The 20,068-nt window shown below is 57.4% G+C and overlaps 1 protein-coding gene across 1 annotated transcript in view; it reads left to right on the plus strand.

Moving 5' to 3' along the window:
* ARHGEF10L (Rho guanine nucleotide exchange factor 10 like) overlaps positions 1–20,068 on the plus strand; it is a 115,185-nt gene that overhangs the window by 71,489 nt on the left and 23,628 nt on the right. Inside the window, 5 exon segments of the mRNA XM_090268681.1 lie at positions 1,862–1,983; positions 7,575–7,661; positions 9,215–9,453; positions 10,258–10,412; positions 16,778–16,926. Of these exon segments, the coding sequence (XP_090124807.1) occupies positions 1,862–1,983; positions 7,575–7,661; positions 9,215–9,453; positions 10,258–10,412; positions 16,778–16,926 (752 nt within the window).

The following is a 20,068-nucleotide window of genomic DNA, read 5'->3' on the forward strand; positions in this document are numbered from 1 at the left end:
TAGGCCATGACAAGTCCATCCCCTCCGAAAATTCCCTCCTGCCTACTTATCTTTTTTTTTTTTGGTGATAAGAACGATTAATGTAACCTCTACCCTCTCAGCAAATTTTAAGTACATAATACGGAATTGCTAGCTCTAGGAACTGTGCTGTGCAGAGGATCTAGGACTTAGTCATCTTGTGTAACTCAAATTTTGTGCCCTTTAGTGACGTCCTGTCCTCTGGTTGCCCCTCCCAACGATGGCGCTTCTCCAGCACCTGGTGGGAAGGCCGCTCCCTCACAGTTCAGTCAGTGACCTCTCCTCTCATCTCCAAAGCTCCCCGCTCCCCTTGGCTTTGTGCCACTGTGTTAAGCGGCCCTTCTAGCCTGCGGTGGCCCAGCATCTCTGGCGCCTACTTGCTGTCCAGCGTCACCATGTCCAGGGTTGGTCATTCCCGTGGCTGTCAGTAGGGGGCCGGGCGCTGGAAGGCTGCCTGGTTTAGCACAAAGAACCTGGGCCTTGAGTCAGACAGACCTGGGCCCCCAGCTGGGCTTGACCATCTAGGATGACATCAATCTCATCATCCGTAAAGTGAAAGTCATTATCTGACTATGCTTGGTTATTGTGAAAATGAAGCCGGGGACACATGTAGCACTTGGTGTGGGCCTGGTGCAGGGACACACAGTAGGTGTGCTTTAGCTGAGCCACGCCCCTTCTGCTGGGTCCCAGGAAGGCGGTTGTCATGTGGAGTGTTGCCATGTGGGCTCTTTAGCGGGGAGAACTCTTTGGAGGAGATGGAGGCTTGCACACCCACTCCCTTGCTCGCTCCTTTCATTCATTCTTTTAACCCATGTTTGCTGAGCACTAACTCAGTGCAGGCAGCATGCTGGGTGCCAGGGAGACAGTGACAATGAGATATCCCAGATCCTTCTGCCCTGAACCTACATTCTGGAGCCATATGGGGATGGATTATAAACAAGAAAGTGGACACAATAATTTTAGATTGTGGTGAAGGTTATGGGAGAAATCAGACAGGGTCAAGGCCTTTCCCCCTGAAAGAAGGGGGCCACTGTAGCCAGGGTGGTCAAGGAGGACTTCCTGGAGGTGGGAGCATGTGAGGGAGCCCTGACCCATATGAAGGAGCGACGACAGAGAAGGTGGTTTAGCAGATGATCAGAGGTCTCCAAATGTGAGACCAGGGTCTGGGCTTGGGCCTGGTTGTCTGTGCTTGTAACAGGTCCCCCTGGGGCTTCCCTGCCCAGATGGACTGGGGGACCTGGAAGTTTCAGGGTACCTTTAAAGGAAGCAGGAAAAAGAGCCTTCTATTTCACTTCTGTCATCACAATCAGGTAGAAAAGCAGCCTGAACTTATGTCATCACAGTCTGAAGTCATCTTGTGCACTGGCTGGTTTATGACCGGCTGCCCTCTTAAGCAGATAAGAGCAAGGCAGCCAGGCCTGGGCTGAGTTCGGCATCTCTGTGCTTCTTGAAACCCCTTTCCACCTGTTATTTCATCGGGTGCTCACAACCATTGCGGCACGAAGGCACTTTATTGTCCCTGTTTCATAGGTGAAGAAATTGAGGCTCAGGGAGTTGGGGTGATCCACACAACGTTGCTAAGCAAAAGGCCGGTCAAGCTGGGACTCCAGCCTTAGGTGTCCTGGCTCCTTGCTGGGGACCCATAGCCATGACCAGAGGGTGGGGCCAGATTCCATCTCAGATGGGCAAGAGGGGTCTGAAGGGCGTGTGGCTGGGCTGCTGTGCAGGCTGGGCCTCTGGGGCCTGCTGTGGTGCTGAGGCTGCTCAGGCTCCCAGGCTGCTCACGGCCCCCTTGGTCCTCAGACTCCGACCAGCCTCACCCAGCTCCTCCCTTTTGCTGTAGGAGAGGAGAACCAGCCGGGCTGGCGGTGTCCGGATGAGGACAAGAAGAGCAAAGCCCCGTTCTGGTGCCCAACGCTGGCCTGCTGCATCCCTGCCTTCTCCTCCCGGGGCCTCAGCCTGCAGGTGAGTGGAGCAGATGTTGTCGAGCCCACCTTCTCCTGAGAGAACCAGGCCATACCCACAGCAGGAGAGGCCCCGGCTCCAGATCCAGCTTCCTAGCTTCTTACTGATGGAGCTGGTCAAGCCTTTTTATTGCTCTAGGAGTCAGCTTTCTCACCAGAAAGGTGGGGGTAGATGCCCTCTTTGGGTCAAGTGAATGGAAAATTCCATTATTTTGAGCTAACAAATAGCAATGATCTCATCTGTTGATGGCATGACTCCAGCCCAGAAGATAGCCCGGAATATGCCCAAGTGGCGGTGCCAGACTTTGTGGGCGGGAGCCTTTGTGGGCTGGAGCCGGGCAGAAGCCGACTTTGATGTGGGTGGGGCATGGGGGGGCACAGTCCATAGCCATCATGCCTCCCATTTGTCAGGCACCTACTGTGTGCCCCTACTGTTCTGCCCTCCCTCTCTTGTTTAATACTTATGAGAACCCTATACGTAGTTGTTTCTAGGTATACCTCACAGGTAATGACCACCTAAGGCTCAGACGGATGACTCAATTTTCTAAAAATGACATAGGCAGTCAGGATGGGTCCAGGAATTGTAACCTTGCTCTGTCTGATTCCAACAACACCTGTGATCTTAACCTCCACTGGTCATCTGTCTCTGATGTCCTGGCCAACCTCACTCCTTTATCTGGAGCAACTGCTGCCCATCATCCTCTAGGGAGATGAGGTCATTTAAGCTCTGGGGAGGGGAGAGCGAGCTTGGGACCTAGGCCCAGATAAATAAATCCCAGGAGATAAGTTGATGGGGCTGTGGGTTGGGGTTCTAAGTAGCTGAAAGAACATGGCCTTGAGATGTCAGTTTATTCACTAGTTCATCCATGCATCTATCCCTTTGTCTATCTGCAAATAATTATTGAGCACCTACTGTGTGCCAGGCCCTTTGCTGGCCATTGAGAATATCGTGGTGACCAAAACATGCAACATACTCTCATGTAGCTTTCAATCTAGAGAGAGACAGGAGAGACCCCAGCGAACAAAAGGAAATAGAGAAGAGCTATGTGTGTTATAAAGAAAAGAAATCAGATATAATAGATACAGAGATGAGGCCGACGTAGTGAGGGGGGTCAGAGAGGGCTTCTTGGCGGAGGTGGTATTTAAACTGAGACCCGAATGGCAAGAAGGATGCAACCCCGTGAGGGCCCAGGGGAAGAATGTTCCAAATAGACAAAGCAACAAAGAGCCCCCCACCCCCACCCCGCACCACAGGTGCAGCCGGAGCAGCCAGCGGGGCTGTGACCCAGGGAACCAGGCGATGAGGCCGGAGGGCGGGCAAGCTGGGCCAGGTTTGGGTTTTATTCTCAGAGAGACGAAAGGCCAAGGATGGCTCCGAGCAGAGGACTGGCCTGGTTGGATTTATATTTTTGGAAGGATCATCTGATCCTTCTGGCTGTTGCTGGAGTGTGAGTGAGACTGAGAGACTGAGAGACCAGCACAGAGCTTAGCACGCGGCCCTGCTGAGCCAGGCGTGGCCGTGCGGGTGCAGGCGGGGGCCGGGCCCGGGTTCGGGGAGGCGAGGGAGGCACTGACCTCAGGCGCCACTGATCCCCATCATCCGGAGAAGTAGTATTTTAATGCAATATTAAAAAGTTCAGATCAGCCTTGGTCTGGCTGCTTTTTTTGTAAATAAAGGGCCGGGATTAGGGTGAGGCAGGGCCAGGTCCTGTCTTCGTTTAAACTCTTGGTAATTGGTTCATCATGGATTTTCTTTGTTTTTTTTTTTTTTTTGCATTCATTTTGATTTTTAAAAGTTGTGTTAAAATATTTGTGGATGTCTGAGTGTTTTGAGACCCCCTGAGGATTTGCACCTGAGCTGAGTGCACCCTCCTGTCCTCACCCTGGCCCTGGGGACCTGGGGACACAGTTGGGGAGTGCAGTGGAGTAGGGCTGGCCATGGTGAGAGATTAGACAAAGGCAGAGGGGAAGGAGAGAAAGGCTGTGCCCAGGTCTTCGGCTCCTGCACCTGGAAGGTGGCGTTGGTGGCGGTGGGGCGTTCCTGAAGCCGTGGCCTGATTTAGGGGCTCACCGAGGGAGAGAGGCCAGGTCCCCAGCACTGCATCTGACACCTGTAGACAGCGCTCAGCAAACAGTGGCCATAGCAACAAGAGCAATAGGACTTAAAATTCCTTAGTCTTGACAATGTGACGGCAAGCCGTTCCATGAGGTGTCTGTGTGCCAGGTCTGCCGCAGGTGCTGCTCCGCAGGGATTCACTCTCTGGTCCCCCAGCCTCCCTCAGAGATGGGGCTGTGAGTCCTTGAGGCTGAGAGCAGGGATTCGGAGCAGGAGCCTGCCCAGTCGCCCTGCAAGGAGAGTCTTCTAGACTCCTGCCGGATCCTGTTCCTTTCCGCCTCTCACTCGGGCTTCGCTGGCGTGTGTCCTGACATGGGTCCCCCCCCCTTAAACATTTCCAGGGATGGCTGGATGCTGTTCATTTCTGTAGGGCTGGGGAAGCCTGACCTTTGTAGGGCTTCAGTCCTTACTTATTGAGGAACAAAGGCCTGCCGAATCTTTTGAGCTCCTTCCCAGCAGGCCTTAGCGTCTGAGGGGTGGGATTGTTTGGGGTCTACCCTGCCTGTGACTCACCTGGCCTTAAGGCATCTGCGGGGAAGGCTGCCCAGGTGGGGCGGGGGATGGTCTCCATCCCCCTTCTGCCTTGGAATTCTTGGGACTACAGGACTGAGGGGGTGTCCTGACAGGTCACCCCCCCACCCCCGGGTGGTGGAGTCATACCCAGGCCACACCACCAGGGCAGAAGAAACCCCCACTCAAGTGTGGAGCCACCTGCTACTTTGCAGCTGGGTGAAAAGGGCCCCAGAAGCTCTTCATTTAGAGCTCTCAGCCCCAGCCCCCGCCAAGCCCCCCTCCCCCTGCTATGGAACCCCCCATGAGATTCGTGGGTGCATCCTGGGGTAATGAACCTATGGAGCTCCTGAGGGACAAACCAGAGCCTGCATGTCCCCATTTGCTGGGCCCCAAGACTCCATCATACTGCCTGTGCCTGCCTTCCAGCCCGGACCGGACAGATGCGCCCCATCAGCTCTGTGCTGGCCGCAGGTGCATTAGGGCCAGCTGGGTGAGGGTGTGTGTTGGGCTTTCCCTCAGAGAAACAAGGACACGGGGGCGGAGGGAAGGGGCGTTTCTCTTCTCAGTGCGGATGGGCGGCTGGTGCCCACGCGGGGCCCTCTGACCCAACGGAATTGGTTGGGAGAGGGACTGAGCATCGCTGGGGTCGCCTGCCCGGGGCTGAAGCCCAGCTGTGCGATGTGAGGGATGGCACAGCAGCCCTCGGTGTCTCAGCTGTGTCTTCAGTGTGTCAACCGAGGTGGCCCCAGAGCCTTCCCGACAGCGCTCTAGTGAGGAGCGAGGGATACGATTCATGTCAGATGTGCCCGCTGCGTGGCCTGCACTGAGTTCAAGAGTGAACGTCTGAGCACATTCTGGTCCCCAGGAAGGAAAAGCCACTGTGACTGCTTTGGGGCATCTCTGATGGCCTCACTACTGAGGTGTTGGGAGGGTCTTTTTGGACCCCCAGCTCCATCCAATGGGGGGAGCTGTCTCTGGAAGACAAAGGGGGGTGCCCATCACAGACCCATCTCCCTGGTGGACTGAGGTCCAGCCAAGAGGCCTGCCTGGGGACAGAGGATTGGGGAAGGGGGTGGGCTACTGCCTGCTCTGGGGTGCTTTAATACGGAAGCACCTTGGGGAATGGGGGCGGGGGCGAGCACGGGGTGGGCGGGGTTGGGGGTGCTGTAGCTGAGACCCACAGAGGACCTGTGACCAGGATGGCTTAGGAGCTAGCATGCTAGCCGAATGCTTCCATCCTGTCCCTCTGTTAGTTTGTGACGTCCCTGTCTCCCGACCGTCACAATTGCTCCTCTGTAACAGCCCCTCCCTGCACAGTGTTGGGTCAGTTAGGTGAGGCGCTAGGATATTCCACGGAAGCCTTTGCTGAGCAGTGGCTGCTGTGGGTGCCCAACTCTGTGCCAAGTGCTTTACACCCCCCCGTCTCTAGTCCCCACGATCATGAGAACTGGCTTGTGGGGTCCCCAGCCGGTAGCAGCTGAGCTGCCTCCAAAGCCTGCTCCTTTCACCAGCCTCAAGCCACTTCCCTCTGCACTGCGTGGGCACATGGATTTGGGGGAGTCTGTTTCCTGGCACAGATGAGACCTCTGGGGCCAGGAGCTGTTTGACTTTTAGCCTTCATCTTGGACCTGGGCTCTGTTGACATCATGGCCCACTGGAGTTGCCATGGGAACGCCAGAGCCAGGGCTGCAATTACCCCCCCACCCACACCCCACCTCTGCCCAGCGGCACAGCCTGGCAGAAAGGGCTGGGTGCCTGGCTGGATGTGGCCAAGAAGCAGGATTATGGGGAGGAGGGGCCTGGGTGCCAGGAGGCCAGGCAGCCAGCTGGGCAGAGGTGGGACGCTGAGGCCTCCAGTGTGGCCTCTCTGGGTGGGATTCAACCAGAAGAGACACTGGGCTGGGACTTGAAATGGCATTCCAGCCCTGACTCTGCCACTGACTTACTATGTGACCTGGAGCCAGTCATGTCCCCTGTCCCCCTCCCCCGAACCTCAAGGTTGCTGACTCCTAAATGGGGGGCTGGAGGAGGTGACCTCTTTGGGCCCCCTCACCCATGGCCGGTAGAAATTTCGTTAGAATATTCCAGCAGGGCTGGTGCTGGCCTGGGCCTTTAGCACCAGCAGAGGGCAGCACCTGCTCAGCAAAGGGTCCGGTGGTGGCAGGGTTCCTCAGAGGCGCCCCTTCCGGCAGTCCCCACTCTGCCTCCTTCTCCAGCCATCTGCTCAGGGTTTCTAGCAAAACCCTTGAAAGGGCCGGGCCCTCTCCTCCATTGCTGTCCTGGCCCAAGAGCCAGATGGGCAGGATCTAGCTCAGAAAACACCCCAGGAAGCCACCTGGCATGGATTTTGGGGAAGTAGTTGCAGGAGGAGCCAACAGCTGGTGGCTCTTGGTTACAGCTTGTTGCAGATGGAGCCCCTGGCCCCCGTGGGCAGGCTGTACAAATCACTCAGCCCTTTGTCCCGGTGGCTCGTCTGCAGAGTATGCTTCTCTGGAGGCACGCAGGAAGGCCAAGGAGGGGGGTGGGCGCAGGCCAGGCCCTGTCACTCGCCTTCCCTGTGGCCTCGGGCAATCGTGTGTCCCCTGTGGACCAGTTTCCCCATCTCTAACATAAAGAGAGTGGGGTGGATGTAATTGGTTTTCAATAAATCTTAACTGGAAGCTGGTCAGTTTGAAAGATACTTGGGGGTCCCAGAGGAACATTTAGGCCCCTTTTAGCCAGAAGGTTCTAGGAGTGTGATGGCCCAGTGCAAGTGCACAGAAGCTTCTCAGAGAGTCTGTGAAGCCCATCCCCTTCTGGCCCACCCTCAGGGATTCTCATCTGGGGCCTGAAAGGGACCCTGGAGTCTGCAGGTTTAATGACCCCGATCCCTCCATGTGGTTCAGACAAAGGTTCTGCAACCAGACATTGACCTCTCCAGCACCTGGACATTAACCCCGCATGTGCCATCTCTGTCTCCACAGCTTGGGGCTCTGGTCCACACTCCTGTCAACTGCCCCCTGCTGGGCTTCTCGGCAGTCAGCACCTCCCTTCCACAAGGCTACCTCTGGGTGAGTAACCCCTGTCCCCAGGCAGGCGTTCTGGCCTCAGGATAGGAACAGGGAGAGTGGCACCGAGGGGGCGGGGGTGGGTGGTGGTGCTGGAGAAAGCCACCTGCCTGCTGGCCCCCATTGTGGGCACGTTAACGGCAAGGTCTCCCTGGGAACCTCTGCCCCAGGCTCTGTGCTCAGAACTGGCAGCTGCACTCACCAGGGACAACAGAACACCAGGGGACGGATAAGTGAGCCTGACTCTTGCAAATGGCCATAGTGCTGTGAAGGAAATGAGCAGGAGTTGGGCCAAGTGCCTGGGGGCAGGGCTTTCACACTGGGGTCGGGAAGCAGGGCTGGTTATTGCCTGTCTTTCAGAGACCCCAGCCCACTGTGCTGCCCTCAGGCTTCCTGGCAAAGCTTTCCTTGATTCAAATAGGTGACCCCCATGCTTCTTAGGATGCGGATTGTGCCCTCCCATAGACACCCTGAGGTCCCAGCCGCACCACCCCCTTACTGTCCTCTAACTCCCCCTGCTTATTCCTGACTCCAGGCACTTGGCAGGAGAACTCTGGCTTACCCTTCAGAGTCTGTTCCAGATGTCTCTTCTGAGGGTGATTTGTTCTTCAGTTTCTCCAATATCTAGCACATGGTGTAGCTATCCATCCATGTATCCACCCACCATTCATTCATTTATCTACTCATCTATCCATCCATCTGTCTGTCCATCCACTCATCCATCCATCCATGTATCCATCCATCCATCCATCCATCCATCCATGCATGTATCCACCTACCATTTATCCATCCAGCATTCATCCATCCATCTACTCATCTACCCATCGGTCTGTCTGTCCATCCACCATCCATCTATCCATTCATTCACTCATCCATTTATCCATCCACTCACTCATCCACCCATCCATCCATCCATTCATGTATCCATCCATCCATCCATCCATGTAGCCACCTACCATTCATCCATCCAACATTCATCCATCCATCCACTCATCCATCCCTCCATATTTCCTTCCTCCCTCCCTTCCTTCCTTACCCCATTTATCCATCCGTCCATTCATCTGTCTATCCATATATTCTTTCTTCCATCCTTTTTCCTTTCTTCCTTCCCTTATTCATTCATCCATCTATCCACTCATCCACTCATCCATTCGTCCATCCATTCAGCAAGTATATATTAAGTACTTAACATGTGCTAGATACTGAAGTAAAAGAGTGAACAGGCAGAGGAGGATATTTTAAAGGGGCAGAGTGTATGACCACTATTTGTTGATTGACATTGACCCTAAAGACAAGGAAATAGAAAGCTGATTGGGTATTTAGTCCACCTAGCTCCTTACCTGGTTTCCTGTGGACCCTGGATCTAACTTGCTGCCATGGAAGGTGGGACAAATGACCTTCAGTGACAGCAGGATGCATGTGGGCAGGAGGGGAATGCTCCCATCAGTTACCAGGGGCAAGCAGAAGTTTGGGCCAGGCCCCTGGGAGGGCAGGAGTCAAGCTCTGCCTCTGCTCCCAGGGTTCCCTCTGATGGCTTCTTTGGGTCTCTGCCCCAGGTCGGCGGCGGGCAGGAGGGCGCAGGAGGCCAGGTGGAGATCTTTTCCCTGAACCGGCCCTCACCTCGCACGGTCAAGTCCTTCCCACTGGCGGCCCCTGTGCTCTGCATGGAGTACATTCCGGAGCCGGAGGAGGGGGAGAGTGGAGACAGAGACAGAGACAGAGACGAGAGCCACACGGCTGCTGACCCCGCGGCTGCCCTGCACCCCACCATCTGCCTGGGGCTCCAGGATGGCAGGTGAGGAGCTGGCGGAGGGGGCCTGAGAGCAGCCAGGGGCAGGGCTGGGCGGGCGGGACGGGGGCTGTTTTGGTCAGCTCCTGGGTGGGAGAAGGGAGGTGGGGACAAGGGCTGCCCAGTGTGGGAGCCAAAGTGTCAGGACTCCCTGGCATTTTAATCGAGACCCTTTAGGGGCTGCTTCCCGCCCACTGGCTCCTTCCTGGGCAGTGGGGTAGCTACCGTGGGTGAGTGCTGGTGTCAGTGGAACCCTCTCCCTATTAAGGAGTCATCCCCATTTCCTGTGGCTCTCACCCCCCCACCCCCCGGGACCCACTCATTTGCTGCCTGTCCCGGTGGACTTGTCTCTGCCGCACGTTTCACGGCCATGGAATCATACAGTGTGTGGCCTTTTCTGCCGGCCTTTCGCGCAGCATAGCGCTTGCCAGTGCTTCCTTCCTCCCTGTGGCTGTGAGGTGGGCACCATCGCCCCAGATTCTAGAGGGGGCCGAGGCTCAGCAGACTGGGGCCGGTCAGGTGGAAGGGGGCTTGGCTGGATTTGCACTCCAGCCTGTGTAAAAACTTGGGTCAGCACCCTCATTGTGCTGCTTCTGGAGACCCCACCCCCACCCTGAGTCCTCTACAGGTCAGAGGCCAGATAGGCACCATCCTCAAAAGGCCACCCGTGGGAAAGTCTGTGCCTCCTGAAGGTGGAGCAAAGGCCTGGCCACACCACAGGGGGCCTGGCTGAGCAAGAGGGAGCCCCCAACCGTTCTCTCTGGAGGGTGCCTGGGCGGCTCAGTGGGTCACACAGGCCTCTCCCCACAGCATCCTGGTTTATAGCAGCGTGGACACGGGCACCCAGTGCCTGGCGACCTGCAGGAGCCCCGGCCTGCAGCCTGTGCTCTGCCTGCGGCACAGCCCCTTCCACCTGTTTGCTGGCCTGCAGGACGGGACCCTCGCCGCCTACCCTCGGAGCAGTGGTGAGCACGTGGGACTGGGGTGGTGGCGGGCAGCCCTGGGCCCTGACCAGGAACCAGATTGCGTACCAGAGCGGTCGTGGGAGGAAGGCCGGGGAGGCCGCTCAGAGACCCCTGAACCCCATTGGGGTCCCTGAAGGAAGGGGGTGCTCACTACTGCACAGGCAGCTCAGCCCATTGGCAGGATAAGAGCAGTGGATTCTGGGTTCTGATAGACCTGGCTTCTGGGCCGGGCTCTGCCCTGGTGACAGCTGTGTCCATCGGCGAGTGACTGCTCCTCCTTATGCCCCGTCTCCTCATCTCTAAAATGGGAACAATGGTAGAACCCACCGCTTATGGGTACGGGCAGGTTAAACAACCCAGTGAAGGCAGAGCATGCGCCTGGGCACAGTGAGCGCCCACTGGAGTCAGGCATTTTAGTCTCTTGTTATTTTATCGCGCCATCGACGGCACAGATGACGTCAGGGAGGCAGGGCTAACAGCATTTGAGCTGCTGTGTTCTAGAAACCCAGTAAAGTGCTTAATGTTTGTGCATTATCTTAATTGTCACCACGGCCCTTGAGAACTGTCTCCTTTCTACAAACCTGATGTTGAGACAAGGGAGGGGATGTGGCTTGTCCACAGCCACACAAGTGCTGTGGTCCCCTGTCCCTTGAGGTTTGTTCGGGCAGCAATTCAAGGATGACGAGGGCCGGGCAGAGAGGGCATCTGCCCCGGTGCTCCCGGTAAGGGTTGACGAGGCTGAAGCTCTGTGGCCACCCAGCCCCCCTCCTTCTCCCTCCCACGAGCCTCTAATTGCTGCGTCATCACTGCCTGTTGCAGGGTTATAAACGGATATTTGTACTGAGCTATTTTTTTGCCACTTGGCACTGTGTTGGTATTTTTAATTAGCTTTTGATAAGGCATTTATAGTTTTTAATTAAAGGGGGAAGAGGGAGGGAAAAATATTCCTCTCACCGTCAGCACGTGCCTATGAATGCAAACATCGGCTCAGATCTTCAGAGATTAAATGAGGGGTTCTAGAGGGACCTCTGCCCTGTGGCCCCCACCGAATAGAATACTGTGAGCCATGCCTTGCCCTGCTCTGGCCCACCTGGTCCCCAGTTTGGGCTGCCTTTGGCCCTTTCCCTCCTGGTCCCTGACATCATTTTGGACGCCAGGTTTGGAGGACAGGGGAGGGTATATGTTTGCTGGGGCTGCACTTTGTTATAATAGCACCCATGACATTGAATTAGGGGCCTACCCTACTCTAGTATGACCTCATCGTAACTAATTATATCTGCAACAACCCTATCTCTAAATAAGGTCACATGCTGACCTGCTGGGGGTTAGAACTTCAACATGAAGTTTTAGGGGACACATTTCAACCCATCGGGGGGTTTTGGATCTAACCACTGGTTTTCAGCCTGGCGTTGGCCCTGGCAATTTGTCAGAACCAGAAGGGCCATTGGGCACCATTGAATTCCACACCCTTGTTTTTCAGGTGGGAAGGGACTCCCCAAAGTCTCAGGGGTGAGCTGAGACCTGAACCCAGTCTTGTTTGGGGTAGAGCCCACTGCAGACGTAGGGGGGCCTTGGCTTCTCCGAGCAATGCTGGCAGCCGTCTGGCCTGCTGGAGAAGGCTGAGATGCCTTTTCCGCCTCATGAACATTTGTCTACCAAATATTGACTGAGTACCTACTACGCACCATGGATCCGGCGGCCAGCAAAACAGATGTGACCCTGCCCTCGCAGAATTTACAGAGGTAGACAGAATTAGTTGAGGGGGCAAGGAGGGAGCTTACAGTTAGGTATTGTGCTGGGGGTCCTAAAGGAGGGAACAGGGTGTCAGGCCAAGAGCCTGACCCTTCTGGGCCTGAGGAGGGCTGGTTGGCTAAGGCCTCTCCAAGGAGCCTGAGCTGAGTCCTGAAGAAGTGGTCAGGCAAGTGAAGAGTTGAGGGAATGGTGTTCTCCCAGAGGGACTGGCATGTGCAAAGGCCCAGAGGCAGGAGAGGGGGTGGTCTGGTGGTGGAACCCAGAGGGGAGGCCATCTTGCTGGACAGTAACCAGAGGGGGAAGTGGCATGAGGAGGATCTGGGAGCAGATGCTGCGTCCCATGGGCCTTGAGTTTGTCTCAGTCGATGGGAAGTAGAGGGAGGTGTTGGAAATGGCAGGGCACTGTGTGCCCTCTGGCCGAGGACCGGAGCGGGGCAGGGAGACTGGCTGGAAGGCTGCTGCAGGGGAGTCTGGGTCCCTCTCTCCTCCTTAGTTCACTGTCTGTGCCTTTTGTTGGCTTTGGCCAGAGAAGCCTCCGGGAGAGGCCTTGCCTGGTGCTGCCCTGCCCTGGGGTATCCTCCAGATCTGGCTGGGGCAGGAAGGGAGGCTCCCCAACATGCTGCACAGGGTGGGGAAGGGGTGGGGGGATTCCTCTCTATCGCCGTCCACCTGGGCTGTGTGCAGCTGGGACTGGGGTCATCAGCTTACCCGTGACTGAGCCGTGGGACCTTCTCACCAAGGCCTTGGATACCCCTCAGATACTCCCACTTCACCCCAGCCCCGGAGCTGGAGCTCCTTGCCTGCAGCACCCACTTCTGGTGCCCCCTGGTGTTCTGGAGGGTCTGGGGATTGTGAGCGATCCAGACCCTCGTCCTGGGCTTAGAGCTGGTCTCGGATGAGAGGCTACCATCCTGCCTGGGTTTGGCTGAGACCGTCGTCGTCGGCAGCCGTCCGTCTCGAGAGACGATGGTGTAGCTTCTTAAGAGTCTATCTGCACCGCCGAGAATGGCTGTGCAGTCCGACTCGGGAGTGACACGGTATCTGTCTCCTCCCGTGTTGAATCGACATCTTGTGATGATGCTGGAGTGTCCTCTCCAGTGAAGCTGAAGCTACAGAGCCTGGGCAGGGTGATATGGAGGGTCTGCTGTTGCCCATGCAGCAGACCCCCCCTCTCTTCGCAGCTGAAGGGTCCAAGGGAAAGACGGAGTCAATACAGCTTGGCTTCAGGTGCGCCGCCTGGCTGAGACCAACACTGGATAAAACTGGTGTTCTGCCCCATGCTTTGGCTCATTGCAAGAGGGCAGGACCAGAAGCATTAACCTGGGATTTGCTTGAGTCCCAGCAGACCTGTGGAATCAGCAACTGAGAAGTGACAGAGGAATGCAAGGCCACCAGGTCACTTGGAGTCCTGGACTGTCAGAGCTGGAGGGGCCTCAGAGTTCAGTCTCCAGCTGACAGATGGGGAAACCGAGGCCTAGAGCGGCACACCATGGTAGTCAGTCATTTGTTCATTCACTTGCTCAGAAAATGTGTACCCAATGCCCCAAGGTGCCAGGCACTGAGCAGGAGACAGGACCCAGGGAGGAGCCCCGCAGCCACCGGCCCTGCCCAGTCCTGTGTTTGAACAGAGCTACCTGGATCCCTCTGTCTCCCCCATTTCTGAGGAGGCTCAGGAGCAGGACCAGGCCTGGGTGCAGTGTGGGGACGTCCCTGGTCAGGTGCACCCCCCGCAGGAGCCAGGTGATGGAGTGGTGAGGGGACGGGCTGGGGCATCAGGCTGCCTGGGGTGCTGGGGACCCAGCCGGGAGCTTGGGTCTGCTGTTTTGTCTCTTGGAGCCTCAGTTTCCTCGCCTATAACATGGGATGAAGACAGCCCCACCACACAGGCTGGGTGTGAAGGCCACATGCGATCAGTCACACGAGGGCCCAGGATGGAGCATGGGGTGTAGACTTGTTATTTTTTCCCTCCCCTCTGAACAGTTGCTACTGTCCTTATTACTGACCAGGCACCGGCTGCCCTTTGGGTCCCTCTCGGACTCAGCGACTTTTACTCTGTGTCCTGCCTTCTGGCTTCCACTGGATCTGGGTCCTGGGGGGACACTCTGTGGACTTTCTCTCTCAGGGGAGGAGGTGCTGCAGCCTCTTGAAGGTGCCTTTGCTGAGACAGGGCCTTCATCTCCCTTCTCCTGGCAGCGTGAGAGCCGGTGACGGGCCCAGACAAATGGGCTGTCATGCAGGGTGTGTGTGTGTGTGTGTGTGTGAGTGTGCATGCGTGTTCTGGAACATGTATGTGTGTACCTGAAGCCCAGAGGTCAAGGAGCAGAATGGAAGGTGGATCCCCCAGCAGGCTGCAGGGGTCTTGCCCTGTACAGAGCTCATAATGATTGTGTTTACAGTCTTACAACTGTGGCCCGTGAGAGCTGGGAAGAACCCTAGAGGTCAGAGTTCTGTCCCCTTGGGGTACAGATGGGAAAACTGGGTGCCAGCAAGGGGCAGCCTCTTGTTTCGGGTCCCACTGTGGGCCCTCTAATCGGGAATTCCTGTCCAGCGTCCTTTTTGATATAAACAATGTAGGTATTAAACTTTATCACAGTCAGGACATGTGAGAGGTTCCTGCAGAAGCCCAGCAAGTGGAGGCACGCTCAGTGCACCTCCGCGGTGTCTGACCCTTGCCGGGCACCCACGGCATGCTGTTTCAGGGAAGTGCAGGGTGGAGGTTGCAGGGTTCTGGTGGCCATCATCGCTGTGCCCACAGGGCAGAGCCCTCATTTCCTAGTTTTCAGGGTGTGGTCCTGGTATCCCCAACTGCTTCCTGAGGAGGAGGTGGCAGTCCCTGCCTTACTTAGCCAAAGTGGCGGTAACTCCAGCTTCCGGCGACAAGCACTACTCATGTATGGCCACTCGGGGGCGCTCAAAGCTTTGCATTTTGTGGCTCGAATTCTGGTGGGGGTCAGTGTGCCTACTTCATGCGGTCACGCTCCCCTTCTTGACCCCAGGTACGGCCCCAGAGCCTTTTGGAAGCTCTTGGAACCTGAGAGGGCAGCAGGGATTGGGGAGGATGGCCAGGGCCAAGGTCAGCTGAAGTTTCAGTGCTGCTTGGCCTGTCACCCCTTGGGTGGCTTTGGGCAAGTTCTCAGCTCTCTCTCTGGTCTCCGTTGTCACATTAGTCAAATGGAGTCAGCACCTATTCCCACTGACTGTTATGTTGTGACAAATGACACCAAACAGTATGAACTAATGAGCACCAGGTACTTTCTAGCTGTGTGATTTGGGTCGGCAACTTAAACTCTGTCTCTGCTTCCTCAGCTGTAAAACAGGGATAAGAATAGAATGCCTAGGCTGGGAGTTAAGGAAATAATTTGTGGAAACACTGCCTGGCATGCAGATCTATAATGGTATGTGGCAGCAGCTCTTGACCTCCTCACTGTGTGACCACCCTGTGCTAAATGTTCTACAAATTTCATTTGATCCCTGGAGCATCTGGCGAGGTGCAGGCACCGTATCATGCCCATTTTACAGATGAGGAAACTGAGGCTGAAAGAGCTGAAGGCCCCTCTCCTAGTTTATGCAGAAGTTTGGAGGCCACAGCTAGGATTCTGGCCCAGCTTGCTTCCCACATGCTCATGTGCCTGGGCTGGAAAGACCTGGTTGTGTGTTTGGAGCCAGGGGTGGTCCCTATTCTCCAGCTCTTTGGTGAGCTGGTAGTCCACAATTTTAAGTGGGACAGAAGGGTGAGGGGAAAACCTGTTTTACAGGGTGGGAGGGTAGGGAGAGAGGGAGAGCCTGGAGGTGGGGAAACTGCTCTGCCCTCCAAGGGCTCCACCATAATACCCCGGCCGCTCCTCCAGCCCCGCAGACAGCTGCGCCCCATCATGTCACCAGCAGCTGGCTCAGAGGGGGTGCTCTGTGATGGGGCTGCTTTGCCCTCCTTTTGGGGACCCGGTGGAGGGAGTATGAGGTGGCCAGGCACTGGCAAGCCAGCGGCAGGCTCCGTCCTGCCTCCCAGGCCCAGCCACTGCTGCCTGTCTTTCCAGGGTGTGCCCCCACTTCCCCCTCCCCCACCTCTCCCACTGGGCACCCTGGCAAGACAGCATAGCCACTGGGGTTCTGTGTGACTTCAAAGAAAAACCAATCTCAGTGAACACTGCTCGCAGGGAGAATTCTCAGTCTGTTCTTGGGTGAGCCGAGTGTCCCTGGAGTGGGCAGAGGAGGGGCTTGTTCAGTGCCAGGCCAGGTCCCTTGGTCTGGTCCATCTTCAGGGGTGGTGGAGTGGGGCCTGATTTCCTCCTTCTACACCCGGGGGCAGTGGCATCTCTGGAGGAGAAAGGTCATCAGATTTTGGAGAAGGTGACAGAATGCTTTGTGGTAGGTGAGCAGATCTGTGAGAGGGCAGGTGTGTGGAATGAATTCATGGGAGAGGAAGAGAAGGGGGGAAGTACGGGGTGGCACATCAATGAAGGCTGAGGGGACAGCTGATGTCTCCCTGGGATGGGGGAGAGGGGCCGCTGGAATGGGTGAGAGGGTCTCGCGGTGTCAGGCTGGGCCCGCTGCTACAGGCTGTGTTCCTGGGGGTGGAGGATCCCGGGCTCTAACCTGTTTCCTTCTGTCCCCAGGAGATGTCCCTTGGGACCTGGAGAGCCCTCCTGTGTGCCTGACTGTGGGGCCAGGGCCCATCCGCACCCTGCTGAGCCTGGAGGATGCCGTGTGGGCCAGCTGTGGGCCTCGGGTCACTGTCCTGGATGCCACCAGCTTGCAGACTCAGGTACTGGCCTTTCCTAATGGCTGGTGGCCCCTGCCCGTGGGACTATCCGCAGGGCACACCCTCACTGACCCTTCTTACCCTCTACCTGGCACTGCGCTCCACTCTCTGTGTCTTAGGAACCTGCCAGAGTCAGTCAGGAAGCAGGGGAGACCCACACTCCCTGCTGGGCCCTCTGTCCTCGTACGCATCCCCGGGGCTGCTGTGACAGGGAGGGCCCCGCTGACACCAGGCTGTGATCTGCATTCTGAGTTGTTTCTGTTGCTGCCAGTGCAGGTCCCTGTCCTTGTCTGGTGCCCAGAAACCAGTTGTGCTGAAGGGACAGCCAGTGGGGACACAGCTGTGCTGGAGGCTGGGCTCTTTTAAACAGCGTCGAGGTGGGGGCTGCTGGGACCTGCCTTGGCCCCACATTGAGAGCCTGGTCCCAGAGGCTCAGCCAGGGCCCATGCCTGTCACACTGACCAACAGCATTGCCCAACTTGTCTCGCTGCACATCAGTGTCCATCCTGGGAGGCTGGCGTGAGACCTGGGTGTGGCTCCCCGAGTGGTATTTTGGTGACGTTGGCTGTCACTTGATTTGTTTGTATTATCAGTTGGGAATGGGCTGCCACCAGGCCCAGAGTGGGGCCCTGGATGTAGGCCGGTCATCAGAACAGACAGGCGCCCTCGGTGAGCTTCCACGCGAGGGCCAGCTTCAGTCACCCATGCGGTCACCTCTCATATGGCTGTAAATCGGCTGCTCAGCAGCCAGGCAAGAATGCAAGTGGAGTCCGGCCGCTGTCGGATCACCGGTGATCAGGGCAGGTCCTGGATCTCAGGCCTCGTTCAGGACATGGGGGAAACTGAGGCACAGGGAGAGGTGGGTAAGCTCTGAGGCCCGGGGTTGTGTCTCATCTTGGTTGAGGCACGTGGTGCAGTCTTCAGTGCGCCGAGCACCTGGCTCTGCGTCCCAGGCCTGCCACCCCCTCCTGGGTGCCTCTGCAGGCCCGTTTGTGAACACGTGTTTCCATCTGGGAGAGGCTCCTTTTGCTCGCTGAGTGAGCTGATGCTTGGGAGCCACGGTTCTGGCCAGTGCCAGGAAGTGCGTGACCAGCGCTGTCCCTCCTGGGTGCTGGGGAGGGAGGAGAGGCGCACACCCCAGCACCCTGCCCGGGTCAGAGGCAGCGCCGTGTGTAGAGCCAGAGGGTTTGGGCAGCACCCTCCCCCCATGCTCAGGACATGGCACCGAGGACCTTTGCCAGTCACTGGTGCTGCTGGGCCTGGTGGGGTGGGCACTGGGGAAGGCCCTGGGAGGATCCAAAAGAAAGGGAAGCTGCTGCCCCCAGTGGTCCTGCTGTCTGGGTCCTCTTTCTCCTGGGGGGAACCAGAGTGGGGCTGAGGAGCCCAGAGCAGCTGCAGCCCCAGACTCCCTTCCCAGCCCCTGGTTTGCTCTGGGGGGCTTCCCTGCCACCCCATTCCCACCCCATCTCTTTTCTCCAAGGGTTTCTTACCTCCTTGGCCTTCTGAGAAGAAGGTGAGCAGGAAAGCTACCTCTCTTGGCATCTTTAGTGTCCTGGACCCACCTGGGATAAAGCTTGCCAGCAGCTCCTTAGTCTGCCCCCTGCAGCCCCTCCCCGAGTGTTCCCACGTCGTCCTCACACCAGGCCCAGGTGTCCTCGCTGCTGTCTCCTGCAGGCACCCTGCACAGGCTCTGGCCCAGCCCCGGAGGAGAGCCATGGTGAACAGGGCACCCAGCCAGCAGCTGCGTCCTGGGGCCCAGTTCAGAGCAGTGTGGGCAGGGCAAGGGGTCCCAGCGCCACCCTTGGGGGGGCCACCAGTGTGAGGGGGAGACACATCCTGCCAATGGGGGGGCCTCCAGTCTAATGGAGACGGAGTCTGCCCTTGCCAGTTCCCCAGACTAATGGGGGAGACACAGGGGTGGTGGGAGCAGAGAGCGGATGAGGAAGGGCAGTGCAGGGCCCCAGAGCCCCCTGTTGGGCAAAGGACATTCTCAGCACTCAGGGGACATTAGACATGAGGGGGAGGAGGCAACTGAGGAAACTGGGAGGCAGCAGGGGAACTGAGAGGTGCTTCTGGAAGGATCTTCCAAGGAGGGGTCCGTGGGACCTGGAAACCATAGGCCTGAGGGAGCAGAGAAGTTGACTGTGGATTGTAGGGGGGGGCATGTGGGCCGCAGGCCAGAGGAGCTGGGGGAGGCCGGGCGCCCCGTGTCCCCTCCCAGGGCCCCAAGACTTTCTGGAGACGGCGGAAGTGGGAGACACCATCAAAGGCGTGGCCCCATCCCTGTCCCAGCCATGCCCACCTCAGGTCCCCTGGGCCCCCCTCCCTCGGAGGTGTGTGGTTTGCCGGCAGCTGCTTCAGATGGGATGCTGGCTGTGCCCCTGCCAAGCTGTTAACCCTCAGACAAGGCACCGAGCCTTCGGGGGCCTCAGTTGTTTCACCTGTAAAATAGGGTGGTCGTGGAGGGCTCCCCGGAGGAGTGAATGAGGACGATTATGTCAAAGGGCCATTTCACACAGTGCCCGACACAGAGAAAGGGTTCGGTGAGCACTAGTTGTGGTTGTAATTACTTGTCTAACTGGCATCCTCGTTCCGTGTCCTGTGGTTCATTGGGAAAACCAAGCCGTTTCCTCAGCGTCCGTGTTGGTGGGCCTGTGTCCATATCGCATTGCGGGCCTGCCCGCCTCTGCCTTCGCCGGCAGGAGTGCTCCCTCCTGCTGACAGCTGGCCTAGGAGTGGGAGACAAATGGACGCAGGGAACCCAGGGGCTGGGCCGGGCCCTGCCCACCCCTCCTCTGGTTCTGCCCCTCGCCAGCCCCGGGCCTCAGCTCTGGCCCTACTGTCGTCCCAGGGGCCGAGCGGCTCCAGCTCATGGCTGTGATGCTTTAAGATTAGTTCTGGACCAGCTGCTCTTATGAAGGGGATCAATATGGCCTTTCACCCAGTGTGCATACCACGGAGGGGCCGGAACGCACTGAGTTGGAGGGGAGACGGAGGCAGGAAAGGGTGGTGAGGGAGGCTTCGAAGCGGGGCCAGAGGGAGCACGCGCCCGGTCTGCAGCCAGGGAAATGGAAGTTTGTGTGGGCAGCCCGCCTTCTGTACGCACAATCCTTGGGCACAGCAACAAGGGGATTGCCATGCATAT

This window comes from Furipterus horrens, unplaced genomic scaffold (genome assembly GCF_987537825.1).
Source record: "Furipterus horrens unplaced genomic scaffold, mFurHor1.1.pri manual_scaffold_3, whole genome shotgun sequence".
NCBI lineage: Eukaryota > Metazoa > Chordata > Mammalia > Chiroptera > Furipteridae > Furipterus > Furipterus horrens.